At 35.1% G+C, this 12,420-nt stretch overlaps 1 protein-coding gene across 1 annotated transcript; it reads left to right on the forward strand.

Annotated features, from left to right (window-relative positions):
* The first annotated feature begins 255 nt into the window (after positions 1-255).
* On the forward strand, positions 256-11,391 carry WNK5 (WNK family serine/threonine-protein kinase 5). Its single transcript, XM_006843643.4, has 8 exons — positions 256-1,023; positions 4,650-4,687; positions 4,865-5,092; positions 6,019-6,242; positions 8,583-8,740; positions 8,824-9,157; positions 9,514-9,879; positions 10,710-11,391. The coding sequence occupies exons 1-8, from the start codon at positions 943-945 to the stop codon at positions 11,237-11,239; spliced, it is 1,959 nt and encodes a 652-aa protein (XP_006843706.1). The 5' UTR covers positions 256-942; the 3' UTR covers positions 11,240-11,391.
* The last annotated feature ends 1,029 nt before the right edge of the window (positions 11,392-12,420 follow it).

Raw genomic sequence — 12,420 nt, forward strand, 5'->3', positions numbered from 1 at the left:
ATTAATTATATTTTGTTAAAATTTGCTTCATATATATATATATATTTTATTATTTAAAAATTCCTTGTATTTTTTACTCGAGGCGAGTTAATCAGACTCGGCTGGGGCATGGGGCGAGGAGTGGAGTTTTCTGACACTGGGTGGAGTGAAGCCGATCGAGCTAAGCCGAGGGAGAGATATTATGGGGTAGGAGCCCACAACTCACACGATGCGTCGTGCTTAATAATAATATGCCTTTCTTTCTCCACTCTCTTCATTCACAATATCTACATTTCCCTCTCGCCCTCCATCCTTGACTCCTCTCTCTCTCTCTCTCTCTCTCTCTCTCTCTCTGCCTCCACAAAAATCAACTCTCAAACCAATGCAAATGAAGCTAAACATGCCTAAACATAGATTTTTCAAATTCAGATCCCCCATTTTCTTTAACCCAATTCTCATTTTGAATTAGGATTTACCTCTTTTTCCTTGCAATTTGGTTGCCTTCTCTTTTGACATATTTGAAAACACTCTAACCTGTTTTTGAACAATATCCTACTTTTGTTGATTTCTCTAAAAAAGCCCAATTTTATTCTTTTGGGTTTTTTATATCTTCCAAAATCCGATCTTTATATCCTCTTGGTGTTTCGTTTCCATTAAAATCTTGGGTGGCTCATATTTCTCCTACTTTTTGTGGTTTTCATAGCATAAAAGTTTGTGTTCCTTAAGTGGATTTTTATAGTTCTTGTTTGTACTCCATGTTTGGGAAGGGATTTAAGTTACAAGAATTCCAGTTTTATCACCGTGTAGTGAAAATGGGTTGGATCATGCTTAGGATTGATTATTCCAGACTATTTTGGTTGCTTTTTGGGCTTTTTTCTTATGAGAATCATGAAGGAAAACCGAGGATCTAGTCCACCTTCAGAAATCTTTTTCGACCTTTAAAGCTTTAGTTTTCTGGCGAACATGTTCAAGCATAGGCCACCAAATTACAGTGAACCCGAACCCTGTTACGTCGAGACTGATCCTTCAGGTCGATATGGACGAGTGAGTATTCGTAACATTTAATTGCTTCCTTTTGTGTATTTTGTAATTTTTTAACTTGATTATATGTTTATGTTCTTGCGTTCATTTCCATATTCTGTTATCTATCCTTTTATTTTTTGTGCAATTAAGTTCATTGTTAGTTGGGGAAAACAGCTCTGAATTCTTGCTCATTTTTATTTTTATTGTTTTATGTTCTTTCTCTTCGAAATTGCATGCCTCTTCATTGGACCAAAATAACTGGGTTTTCTTAAACTATTTTTAATTGCCATTCTTGAATGGTGCTAGCAAAGAAGTTAGATGGTATGCTTATACAGGTTTGATCAACAGTATATACATACACATACAGTTGGTTCAGCTTTTATCTCTCTCTATATATATATTGGATTTTATAAGGTGGTTACAATTACTTATAACCATATGATATGAAATTTGATAGCAATAAATACATGCACCTAATTTGAACTTTGAGCTTGATCAATGCAATAAATACATGCACCCAATTTCACATCCCGTGGTCAACTTCAATTTGTTGAAATATATACAACATGATATCTTTGACTGTACAACTATGTTCACGTATTTGTTGAAATATACACAATTTGATATCTTTGACTACAACTGTGAACAACTTCAATTTGTTGAAATATACACCCATGAAGTATTAAGCCGTAAACAGGCTATATATAAGCTGTACCACAAAGATGTGACCCTATAAATAGGGTATCATACAAACGTCTAATGCATCCTTAATAATACAATGTATGCATTATGTAATACATCTACGTGGTTCAATAATTCAATTGTGTGGTTTATATAATATGCATCTATGGGAGCTTAAGGCTTGAATATACATATTTTCACTTTTTATGATTACTTTGTACAAAAGTTAAATAGTTTCATTCTGTACTTTTTCTTATCTAAATGGATTGCAAAAATACAAGGAGTATATATTGACCAATGGTCCAAATTCTAATTCGGCTAATGCAATTATTAAACCGAAGATATGGTGAAATAATCATGCAAAACAAGTTGGAAAAATCGTAAATTTTCTAGAAGAGTAAAGGAATAGGCGTATATGGGGGAGAAAGAGAGTTCTTTTGTATGAGAGAGAGAGAGAATAGTATTCATGAAGGGTACTTTCTTCTTCAGCGAATGACCAATGAAATGGCTTTAAAATAGCATCCAAAAACTAAATGTGTTGTGCATAATGTATAAGAGAATGTATAAGAGATATAAGTATCTTGCCACTGACTTGTGTCAAAAATACTCCCATTAAAATTAAGGTAAAAAATATCATTATGATCACTAAAAATGTTACTTATCCCTATCAAACAACATTAAGAAGTTTACAAATATTTCATTCTTTGCCCCTTCCAAATGTCTCTACTGTCATTTATTTTTAGGAAAAATATCTCTTTATTTTTTATTTTTAACTTCTATATCTCATGAGACTCAAAAATTGAAAATATTACTTGTAAGAAAAAAGTTTCGATCTTTTCTATTTTACAACCCCTAGACCCATTTGACCATAAAATTTTGACCCAAACAAATATTAAAATGACACCCTATTCAAACTCCATCTCTCTCTTTCTAAAACTTCATCTCTCTCTCTCTCTCTCTCTTCGCTTCTCGATGAGTTTTCTAACCAAGGGGTTGAGCTTGAGCTCGAACACGAGCACACCTTCTTATATGTATGAGAGAGAGAGAGATGGAGTTTGGATTTGAGAGAGAGAGAGGAAGTTTTAGAGAGAGAAATGAAGTTTGAGTTTTAGGGAGAGAGATGAAGCTTTGAGAGAGAGAGACGATGATGTAAGAGAGAAAGAGATGGATTTTGGACTTTAGAGAGAGAGAAAATTTTGAAAGAGATAGAGAATGATGTGAGAAAGAGATGGAGTTTTAGAGAGAGAGAGACATATAATCATTTTATAAGTTGTTGAGGCCAATAATATATGGTCAAAGGGTTTAGGAGGTTGAAAGATGGAAAAGATGGAGTCATTTTGCTTACAAGTAATATTTTTAATTTTTGGATATGATGAGATATAGAAGTTGAAAATAAGAGATAATAGGATATTTTTTATTTTTTTTTATTATAACCTTCATTAAGTACCCTAAACTAATTATAAAATGTCACTCGCATCCTTTCAATCTCTCTTTCTTCTATGGTTTTTACTTTTAAAAAACCATTGCTCCCTTCTTCTCGCTCTTTGCATAGTGGAAACATGGAGTATGTTGTTAGTGATTCATGTGCCTTTGTGATTCATCAAAATATAAAGTGGAGTTATGGGTTTTGAGAAACAAGAAATAAAGAGTGAACATAGAGAAATAACGTAAATGTCATTTGAGAATTATCTTGGAGCATTTAATGAGGATTTTTTTTAAAAAAAAAATGGGCAACATGGACAATTGGAGGGGCAAGAATAAATTATTCTTTATATCATTTGATAGGGATTATGAAAGGGGTTACCATGGAATAATTCCCTAAAATTGATGATGATATTTTCATTGTCTATAAGAAAGTAATTTGATTTATTTGATCATAAAATATAAATACTGAGTATAATGTATTAAGCATTTCTTTGTTCAAGTTATCTAAGTATTTTTAGGAGTCACCTTTCACTTTTTTTTTTTTTCAAATACAAAAGAGAGAGAGACGTCAGTTTTTGTATGAAATTCTGAGTAAACATGAGTTGATTGTCTCTTACTTGATGTTCTTTTAACAAAGTACGTTAAGGATTCATCCCTGCGTGAGAGTACTTGAGACAAACTTTATATTACACACAAACATTATATTATACATGTTTATATAAATAAAATATAAAAATACAAAGTTGTTTGTTCATTTTTTTAACATTAGAGTTTAGAAATTGATAGTGTCACATAATTAATGACAGTGACACCTAATGATGGTTGAGAACTTAAATGTGTAGTCGATCCCAAATAATTGAAATAAATCTTGAATGATAATAGTGATGATGAAAAAACAACCTAGTCAACAAAGAATAAGTAAAAACAATTAATCGACCGCACGCAGTTAACGACTACCCAGGCACACAAATTTGTGAAACGACATGACTGTTAACAATGAATGGTGTGGTTGTTAAAAATGAGAATGCATAAATCTTCTTTGAAGAGCATGATTGACAGTCGCCCTTTTTTGTTTGAATTGACACTTATAAACGCTATAAAGGCGCGTATTTCTCTTCCACAGCACACACACATCTCTCTTTGAACTTTGTTTTTCTCTTTGACCACAATTAAGACCATGCCTATCCCCCTTTTCCTCTAAATGCAATATCTTACGAGATTGTTTACAAATAGATCATTTATATTTTTGTATATGGATGTTATAATCATTCGTCTCTTAAATTTCAAAACGGGTGGTTGTAAGAGTGTTATTAAATAGATACAAAGTTCCAAAAAAAATAATTCTTGAACTTTATTACTCACCCCAAGCTATAACATTTGACATCTAATGAGTGGGAATGATTGTGACATCCACACACAAAAGATAAATAGTCTCTTTGTAAACAATCTCATATCTAACATTCTAGTTCAATTATGCATTTTTATCCATCAAAGTTCCATTAGCTAGTCCAACTAATTTGACTCGGCCTTTTCTTTTGCAGTTCAATGACATACTTGGGAAAGGGGCGACAAAGACTGTGTATCCTTTATTACAAAATTTGAAGCATTTAATATTTCATAATTCTTGTGTTCTTTTCTGAAAAATTTATAGTCCTAAACTTCTTTAATGCCAAATTTAAAATAAAGAACGAATAACATAAAAAAGAAAAAAACACAAACAACATTTTTCTTGACCATACTGCTTCTGATACAACAGTTACAAAGCTTTTGATGAGCTAAGAGGAATGGAGGTAGCTTGGAACCAGGTGAAGCTCAAAGATGTTTTCAGGACACCAGATGAACTGCAACGCCTATATTCGGAGGTTCATCTTCTGCGCACTTTGAATCACGATAATATCATCAAATCTTATGCTTCATGGGTAGACACCGATTCTCGCACAATCAACTTCATCACTGAGTTGTTTGCATCCGGAACCTTGCGCGAGTAATGCCGCCTCCTTTCTTTCTATATTAATTTGTTTGTACTTTTATTCATAAGATAGAATTTACATTTCTTTTCATAGGAAAACTTAGATAATTCCAAGGTTTTCCGTATGGGATTTGACTCGGGCAAATCCCTCGTTCATCAGGCAATTTTTTAAGTATAATTATACAAATAAACTATTTACTTTAGGTACAAGGAGGTCATAATCAATCATGTTTGTTTAGGGATGGCAATAAACCTGATCAGATCCAGGACCTATCGGGTAGACTCGACCTCGGGTAAGCCCGACTTCGGGTCCGGGTATGAGTCCAAAACTTGGACCTGAAATCTCGATTCAGGCGGACCCGACCCAAATCCTACTTGAATAATATGGGTATATGTGGGTATTCAACAATACATTTGTTTCTCGGGAATTTCTAGTTGTTACATTAAACAATAAAGAACGTGGGTACTCATGAATGTTGTGCAATACTCCAAATGTTGCCAATAATATGGGTGTATTTTATATAATGGTAAAAAAAAAAAGGGCCAAAAAAAGAAGAAGAAGCTCATAGTCACAGGGTGGCAATGGACCCGACTAGCCTTGGTACCCGACGGGTAGACCCGGCCTCAGGTCTGGGTATGAATCTAAATTTTGGACTCGAAAGATCGTTTTCGAGTCCAAAACCTGGACACGAATACTATCCGGGTCCGGGTCCAGGTCCAGGTCCAGCCATACCTGACATGTTGCCACCCCTATGTCCGTCAAATTTCAAACCAAGCACCCCAAGCTATCTAATTTGATATCTAATAGCTACTAATAATTGTGACCTCTTTATAACAAAGATAAATGGGCTCAAGATATAGAATCCCATTTTGTGAACACCACTCTTAACCAAATGCGTGTTAGGTGGGATCTGAAGTGAGGCATGGATTGTGTGCTGCAGGTACAGGCAAAAATACAGGAGAGTGGACATGCGAGCTATCAAGAACTGGGGTCGACAGATACTACAAGGCCTTGTTTACCTCCATAGCCACTGCCCTCCCATCATCCACAGAGATCTAAAATGTGATAATATATTTATCAATGGACATTCTTCTCAAGTTAAGATTGGAGACCTGGGCTTGGCTGCTATCCTTCGTCAATCTCAAGCGGCCCACAGTGTCATAGGCAAGAACAGCATCATCTATTTTCTCTCTTTTCCTTTCAAAACTTCCTTCTAACTTGACATTCACTAAAGATAGATAATCTCTCTTTTTCTTTCTATTTGATTGGTACCTTGGTTGGTCTAGTCTAAAAGTACAAATTGAGTTTAATCAAAACTAGTATTTGGCTATTTTTGACTAGTTTGAGTGACCAATTTTGATAAGTTCAACTAACTAAACAAAATGGGCTCTTTTTTTTTAAAAAAAAAAAATTTAACATATTGCATATTTTCAAACTATTATTCATGTTTTTTTTAATATTTTTAAAATCCGGTCAAATCGGTTCGGCTGACGGTTGGACTAGTTTTTCGATGACCTGTCCGATCGTAGTCACACTGCTCTAACTTGATATTTATTATTACCACTGTTCTAAACACTAAAGAGGAACTCTCTTCTCTCTCTCTCATACACGTGTTCTCACACAAACCACATATCATTTTATTCGTAACTCTCTTTTTACAATCTCTCTAAAACCAAACACAAATTAAAAATAAACACTCATGTCTCTCTTCAGTAGAAAATCATTTTCTTTGATATCTAAATCCGAATAGAATGCTTTTAAAAATTTCTTGTTCTCCCCAAAAAAAACCTCCTTATTTATTCTCCAAATCTAATGTGAATTGCTAGAGAATTGCTACATTTTGTTTTAAAATAATTAATGAAAACTAATGTGAGAAGTTAAATAAAATTCAACGGAAAAGTAATTCTGCTATAGATCTTAAATTTAAATGAAATTAATAGTAATATATTAATTTATCATTTAAATTAAATAGTTGAGAAATATTTTGTATAATAAAATGACCGTACTTTATCTGTAGAGAATTACTGGGGATGAAATATATACCTAGGGAAACTAGAAATTAGGACAAATATAACAAACTAATTGAAAGTACAGAAAAAATAAACTGATGCGTTCAATAGCCTAAAAATTTAGTAAAAACTGAAGTTATTTTTTTTATTTAATCATGTTAAGTATTTTCTTTCGCCTAATTTGTTGGAGCATCGTGTAATGTACCTTCGACTAGTTAGTACATCTTATATATTTACATTTTTTATAGAGCGAAAGATTGCATAGATCAAGTGGCCTATAGCTACACTATAGGCCTAATGGTAAAACAACTAGCTAGGTAGATTTTTATCACTTTGGTATTCTTTAACATGTTTGATTCACACTTTTATAAAGTTCAAAAAAAAAAAAAAAGGTTAAACAATTTTGAACTCTTAAAACCCTAGATTTCATTATCTAGTAATTAGTTGCTCCTTTTAAGTCTTAAAACCCTAGATTTCATTATCTAGTAATTAGTTGCTCCCTAGTTGCCTTTGAGGAATTGAGATGGAGCATATTCTGAGCTACAAAACCAATTTCTCTTTAAGATTGACTTTAAAGAGGAATAAATTTGATTTCATACTTTTGGGGTCAAACAAATCTAGCTAAGACCCTTTATTAGCCTTTTTCCCTATAGCAATAGTATAGGCCCTCAGCCTTAGAATCTTTTTACTTTATATATTTTTATGGGGTTTGTGTATTACGCGGCATCTAGCTTGTGACAGTTTTTTCTGGCACCAATTAGGGGCGGCAACGGGATGGGACGGGTCGGGTCCGGGTCTGCCCAAAAAATGATATGGGACCCAGACCCGGACTGAAAATATAGTATGGGACCAGGACTTGGACCCTATCCAAAAATTAAAATATTAATGTATTTGATTATATTTAAATATATTTTATATATTAGGACTTGAGAAATATTACCGGACCCAGACCCGAACCCAAATAGTGTTCGGGTCCAAGATTTGGATTTGGACCTGACCTGCCGGGTCTAATTTTTGGACCCATACCTAAACCAGGATTGGATACCCCTCAGGTCCCAAGTTAGGTTCGGGTCCATTGCCAGCCCTAGCTCCAACTCAATTGTCTGATGTCAACAACTCAATTGTCTGATGTCAACAACAAACAGTTACGGCATATTATTCCTCTGCTCATCTTAGGGTCTGAGGCCAGCCAACTATGGAAAACCCAGGCTTGCATAAAATATTCTCTCTCTTTTATATGTGTTTATACATAGAAGCACATATAAATAGCTATGTATATATGTATAACTATGTATGTATGCATGTATGTATGTTTGCATATATGCATGTATATATATGTGTATATCTGTACGTATATATGTATGTGTGTATGTTTACATGTATGTATGTATCGTGTATGTATGCACGCATGTATGTATTTTTACGACAGACATGCTTAATGTAGATTATATAGTCATCAAGGACATACAAACGATTGTGTACTTCTCTTGCTCAGGCACACCGGAATTTATGGCACCAGAGCTTTATGAAGAGGAGTACAACGAGCTTGTTGATGTTTACTCCTTTGGTATGTGTGTTTTAGAGATGCTTACTGCTGATTACCCATACAGCGAGTGCTCCAACCCGGCTCAGATATACAAGAAAGTCACGTCGGTAAGCCTTGGATTCCGACAACTCATGCCTTATTTCCAGTTGCCAGAATCTTACCCATGCACATCCTTATGTCACATGTTCAGGGTAAGCGGCCAGACTCGCTCAATCGGGTGATGGATCCAGAGGCCCAATGGTTCATCGAAAGATGCCTGCAGAGCGCACCAATTAGGCCATCTGCCAAAGAGCTCTTGCTTGACCCTTTCCTGGAAATTGAAGATGGTGAATTAGAGATAGAAGCTAATGGCGAAACATTACTCTCCAATAACTTGGGGTCTGAAATTCTTGATTTTGAGTCGTCGTGGCCGATGGCATCTATCAACATGGGCTCGAAGAGGGGCACTGACTTCATCATTACTGGGAAACAAAATCCAGATGATGATACAATCTTCTTGAGTGTGCAAATGGCCGATAAGGAGGGTATGTTCAAAAGCAGTCTTGCTTTTAAACTCCAATTCTAAAGTGAAAATAAATATGTATCAAATGCCAAAATCCCACAAACATTTATAAAACAGAACTCAATGCAACCCCCCAACTTAAAGAAGCATACTAACCAAAACATTTAGAGAAAGCAAGATATTTCTTCTTTTCCTTTTTGGTATAGATTTCTCTTTGCTTAGCATTTGTGCTAATTCATACTTGTGTTGCACTTTTAAAACCTCAGAAAAATGCAAAATATTTGACTCTTTTACTTGTGCTTATTCTTTCATGTCTCTTTATTTGTTTGGCTTTCTCTTCTGACATGAATTATAACTCATCACATGCAAATTTGATAGGTCGAGTCCGGAAAATTTATTTCCCATTCGACATAGTCACAGACACTGTCATGGATGTTGCAACTGAGATGGTGAAGGAGCTTGAAATTACCGATCAAGATCCAATTGATATTGCAGCGTTAATGGAGGCAGAGATATCAAGTCTGGTCCCAGATTGGAAGAATAAGGTGTCGTCCCTAGACCATGAGAGCTTCTGCTATGATGACCCAGAGTTTAGGGACATCGGCCCTTTCGATGACATCTCCATGTCCTCCGCAGAAAATTCTCTTCACAACTTTTTTCCTTCCTGTGAAGCTCAATATAGTGACTCAAGTGGTCAATTAGCTTCGAGTTATCGGCCAGACATTTCAATTGATTGGTCACAAGGTACCATCTCATCACAATTCTTGGCTCTCTAAGGCTATTGGTAATTATTTTTAATAGAAGTATTTTTAAAACTAATAGCTAAGGTGGTGGCGATAGACATTGGGCTGTCATGAACTCAATTTGCTGATAAGACCTATAAAGTGTTAGGTTATTAAGTAAACAAAGATTGCTTTTAACCCTAGGTTAGGCGTGCATCTTAACAAGTTAATTACTACGATGAGCAAGTGATGCATTTCCTATTCCTGCTTGAGTTCCAAAATGCAAAGTAAACCCAAGATGAAATCTCGGGGAGTTGTCTCTTGGGGAAATTAGGAATCTTAGGACTTTCGAGGGCCGTAACTTTATGTCCAAGTGTCTAAATTGCTCGTCATATATGATTTCGGGTAAACTCGATGCAGTGAATTGTACCAGTCAAGCAAACTCCCACACAGTTTTATGCTTTCCATTGTTTATTGGAAGTAAATATGAAATTTCAATATTTGCTAAGCCCTTTCTAGAGCAGAATTGTGTTTAGAATATCTTTTTAGGACACTATCTTCTCAGAGGATTGGCTTTGAGTTTAGGGATTATAAAAACATATTTAGAGGTCATTGTCTTTAAAATTTTAGAGATTCAACCTTATAACCCGAATTCTGAATTAAGTATAAAGTTTTATACCCAAGCAATAAGTTCCTGCTACTTGTTTCTTGTGCTTCGGATTTTGATTCATTACTTTTTTGCAACCATGGGCTATATCAGTTGTATATGGGTTTCTTTGCTACTCAACTACATACAGTGCAATATCTTTTATTTTTCTCATCTATCTTTTACAATTTTTCATGTGGGTGTAGAGGAGTGGATCAATGAAGAGGATACGAGCTCTCAAAGCTCAACATACTCAATTGGCTATCCTAATTATAGTTACCACTCTGCACATAAAGAAGGAGAAGATTCGGAGTCCGGCTTGCAGACAGGGGGAAGAAAGGGCAAGGAATCCTGTATGTCTATAACAAGGGACCTCCCAGTTCACATCAATACCCTAAAGACTTCTAGGTTTTGTCCATTTACCGATCAAACATTCTCAGTAAGCCCAAGGACCTGTCAGAATTGTTTAAGGCCACAAGACAGCACTCGCCTCTCGAGAAATCGACAAATGCTAAGGAAATATTCAATGATGGACATTAGGAGCCAATTTTGTCGACTAAATCTTACTGAAGAGTTGAGACGGCTGAGGCTTTACAAGACAGTTGGGGCAATCGAGAATATCGGCTTTCATCCTATTCATGAGTTTCCCTGCAAGGCTAGAAATGTGAGGTCACCGGAAATGTCATCGAGAACACGCAATTCTACACCTCCCCAAGATAAGAGAAGACAGGGATGATCATGAGGGAGACTGGTCTTTGTTGTGAAAGTTGTGAGAGTGTGAATGTAATGCTTAATGCCAATGTGCCATTGTAGATAATAGTATTTTGTTTGTAGACTTTGAAAGTGTTTGAAGATGGGATCAAGGTCATAGCTCAATTGGATGGTGAATGTTGCTGTAATTTTGAGGTTTATAAGTTCAAACTTCAAACCCACCCGACCCATCAAATAAATGTTTGATGTATAATACTACAATTTGGGGCAGTCATTTATAGGGCCCTTATTGGGACACACAAGGCAATACTGAAGAAATGTAATCTCGAGTGCTCATTATCATATCAAACGAAATTCGCTATCTTTTAGGAATATAGCATTTTCCTTGCGGTCTCCCCCATGAACAAGGAAGTCTTGCTTCTCTTTTACACTTGTAATAATGGAGTATTTCAATTTCAAGTGATTGAAGAATGTCACCAACTTCATGAAAAATAGAAGAGAGTCTCCAAAAAACTCTCGTTTCTCTTTTACACATGTAATAATGGAGTTTCTCTTTTACACATGTAATAATGGAGTATTTCAATATCAAGTGATTGAAGAATGTCACCAATTTCATGAAAAATAAAAGAGAGTCTCCAAAAAACTCTCGCTTCTCTTTTACACCATGTATAAATATAGAGAGTCTCCAAAACACTCTCCCAACTTCTCTTTTACAAGATGCAATCTCTTTTACACGATGCTATAATATTTGTTTTTTACAACAATGCATTATTTGTTTTTTACAACATGCATTCTGTTTATAATATTTGCTATATATATTTCAAGAGTATTGATCCTATGAGACCTTTATTTATATTTCAAGAGTAATGATCCTATGAGACCCTTATATATATTTCAAGAGTAATGATCCTATGAGACCCCCCCACACCCACGTATCATATGTGTATGATCCCAAAAGATCACCATTAAATTTAGCACAAATCTCTTAAAAAAAGTCATTACATGAGTGTGAGACTTCACTTTTCTTGTTTAGTATGTCAGTTGTGAGGGACTTCACTTTTCTTGTTTAATATGTGAGTTGTGAGTTATGTGGGTATTGAGACCCCCCACACCCATGTATCATATGTGTAGGATTCTAAAAGATCAGCCTTAAATTTAACAAAAATCTCTCAAAAAAAGTTGTGAGTTATGTGGGGATTGAGATCC

This window comes from Amborella trichopoda, chromosome 8, assembly GCF_054954075.1.
Source record: "Amborella trichopoda isolate Santa Cruz 75 chromosome 8, AtrichopodaSantaCruz75HAP2 v2.0, whole genome shotgun sequence".
Lineage (NCBI taxonomy): Eukaryota > Viridiplantae > Streptophyta > Magnoliopsida > Amborellales > Amborellaceae > Amborella > Amborella trichopoda.

What these genes read in the sequence shown, in the direction of transcription:
- WNK5 (XM_006843643.4), top strand. Translation starts at nt 943, where the DNA reads ATGTTCAAGCATAGGCCACCAAATTACAGTGAACCCGAACCCTGTTAC. An exon ending in CTTCAGGTCGATATGGACGA is followed by an intron (nt 1,024 to 4,649) that starts GTGAGTATTCGT and finishes TTTCTTTTGCAG; the next exon opens with TTCAATGACATACTTGGGAA. An exon ending in TATACAAGAAAGTCACGTCG is followed by an intron (nt 8,741 to 8,823) that starts GTAAGCCTTGGA and finishes TCACATGTTCAG; the next exon opens with GGTAAGCGGCCAGACTCGCT.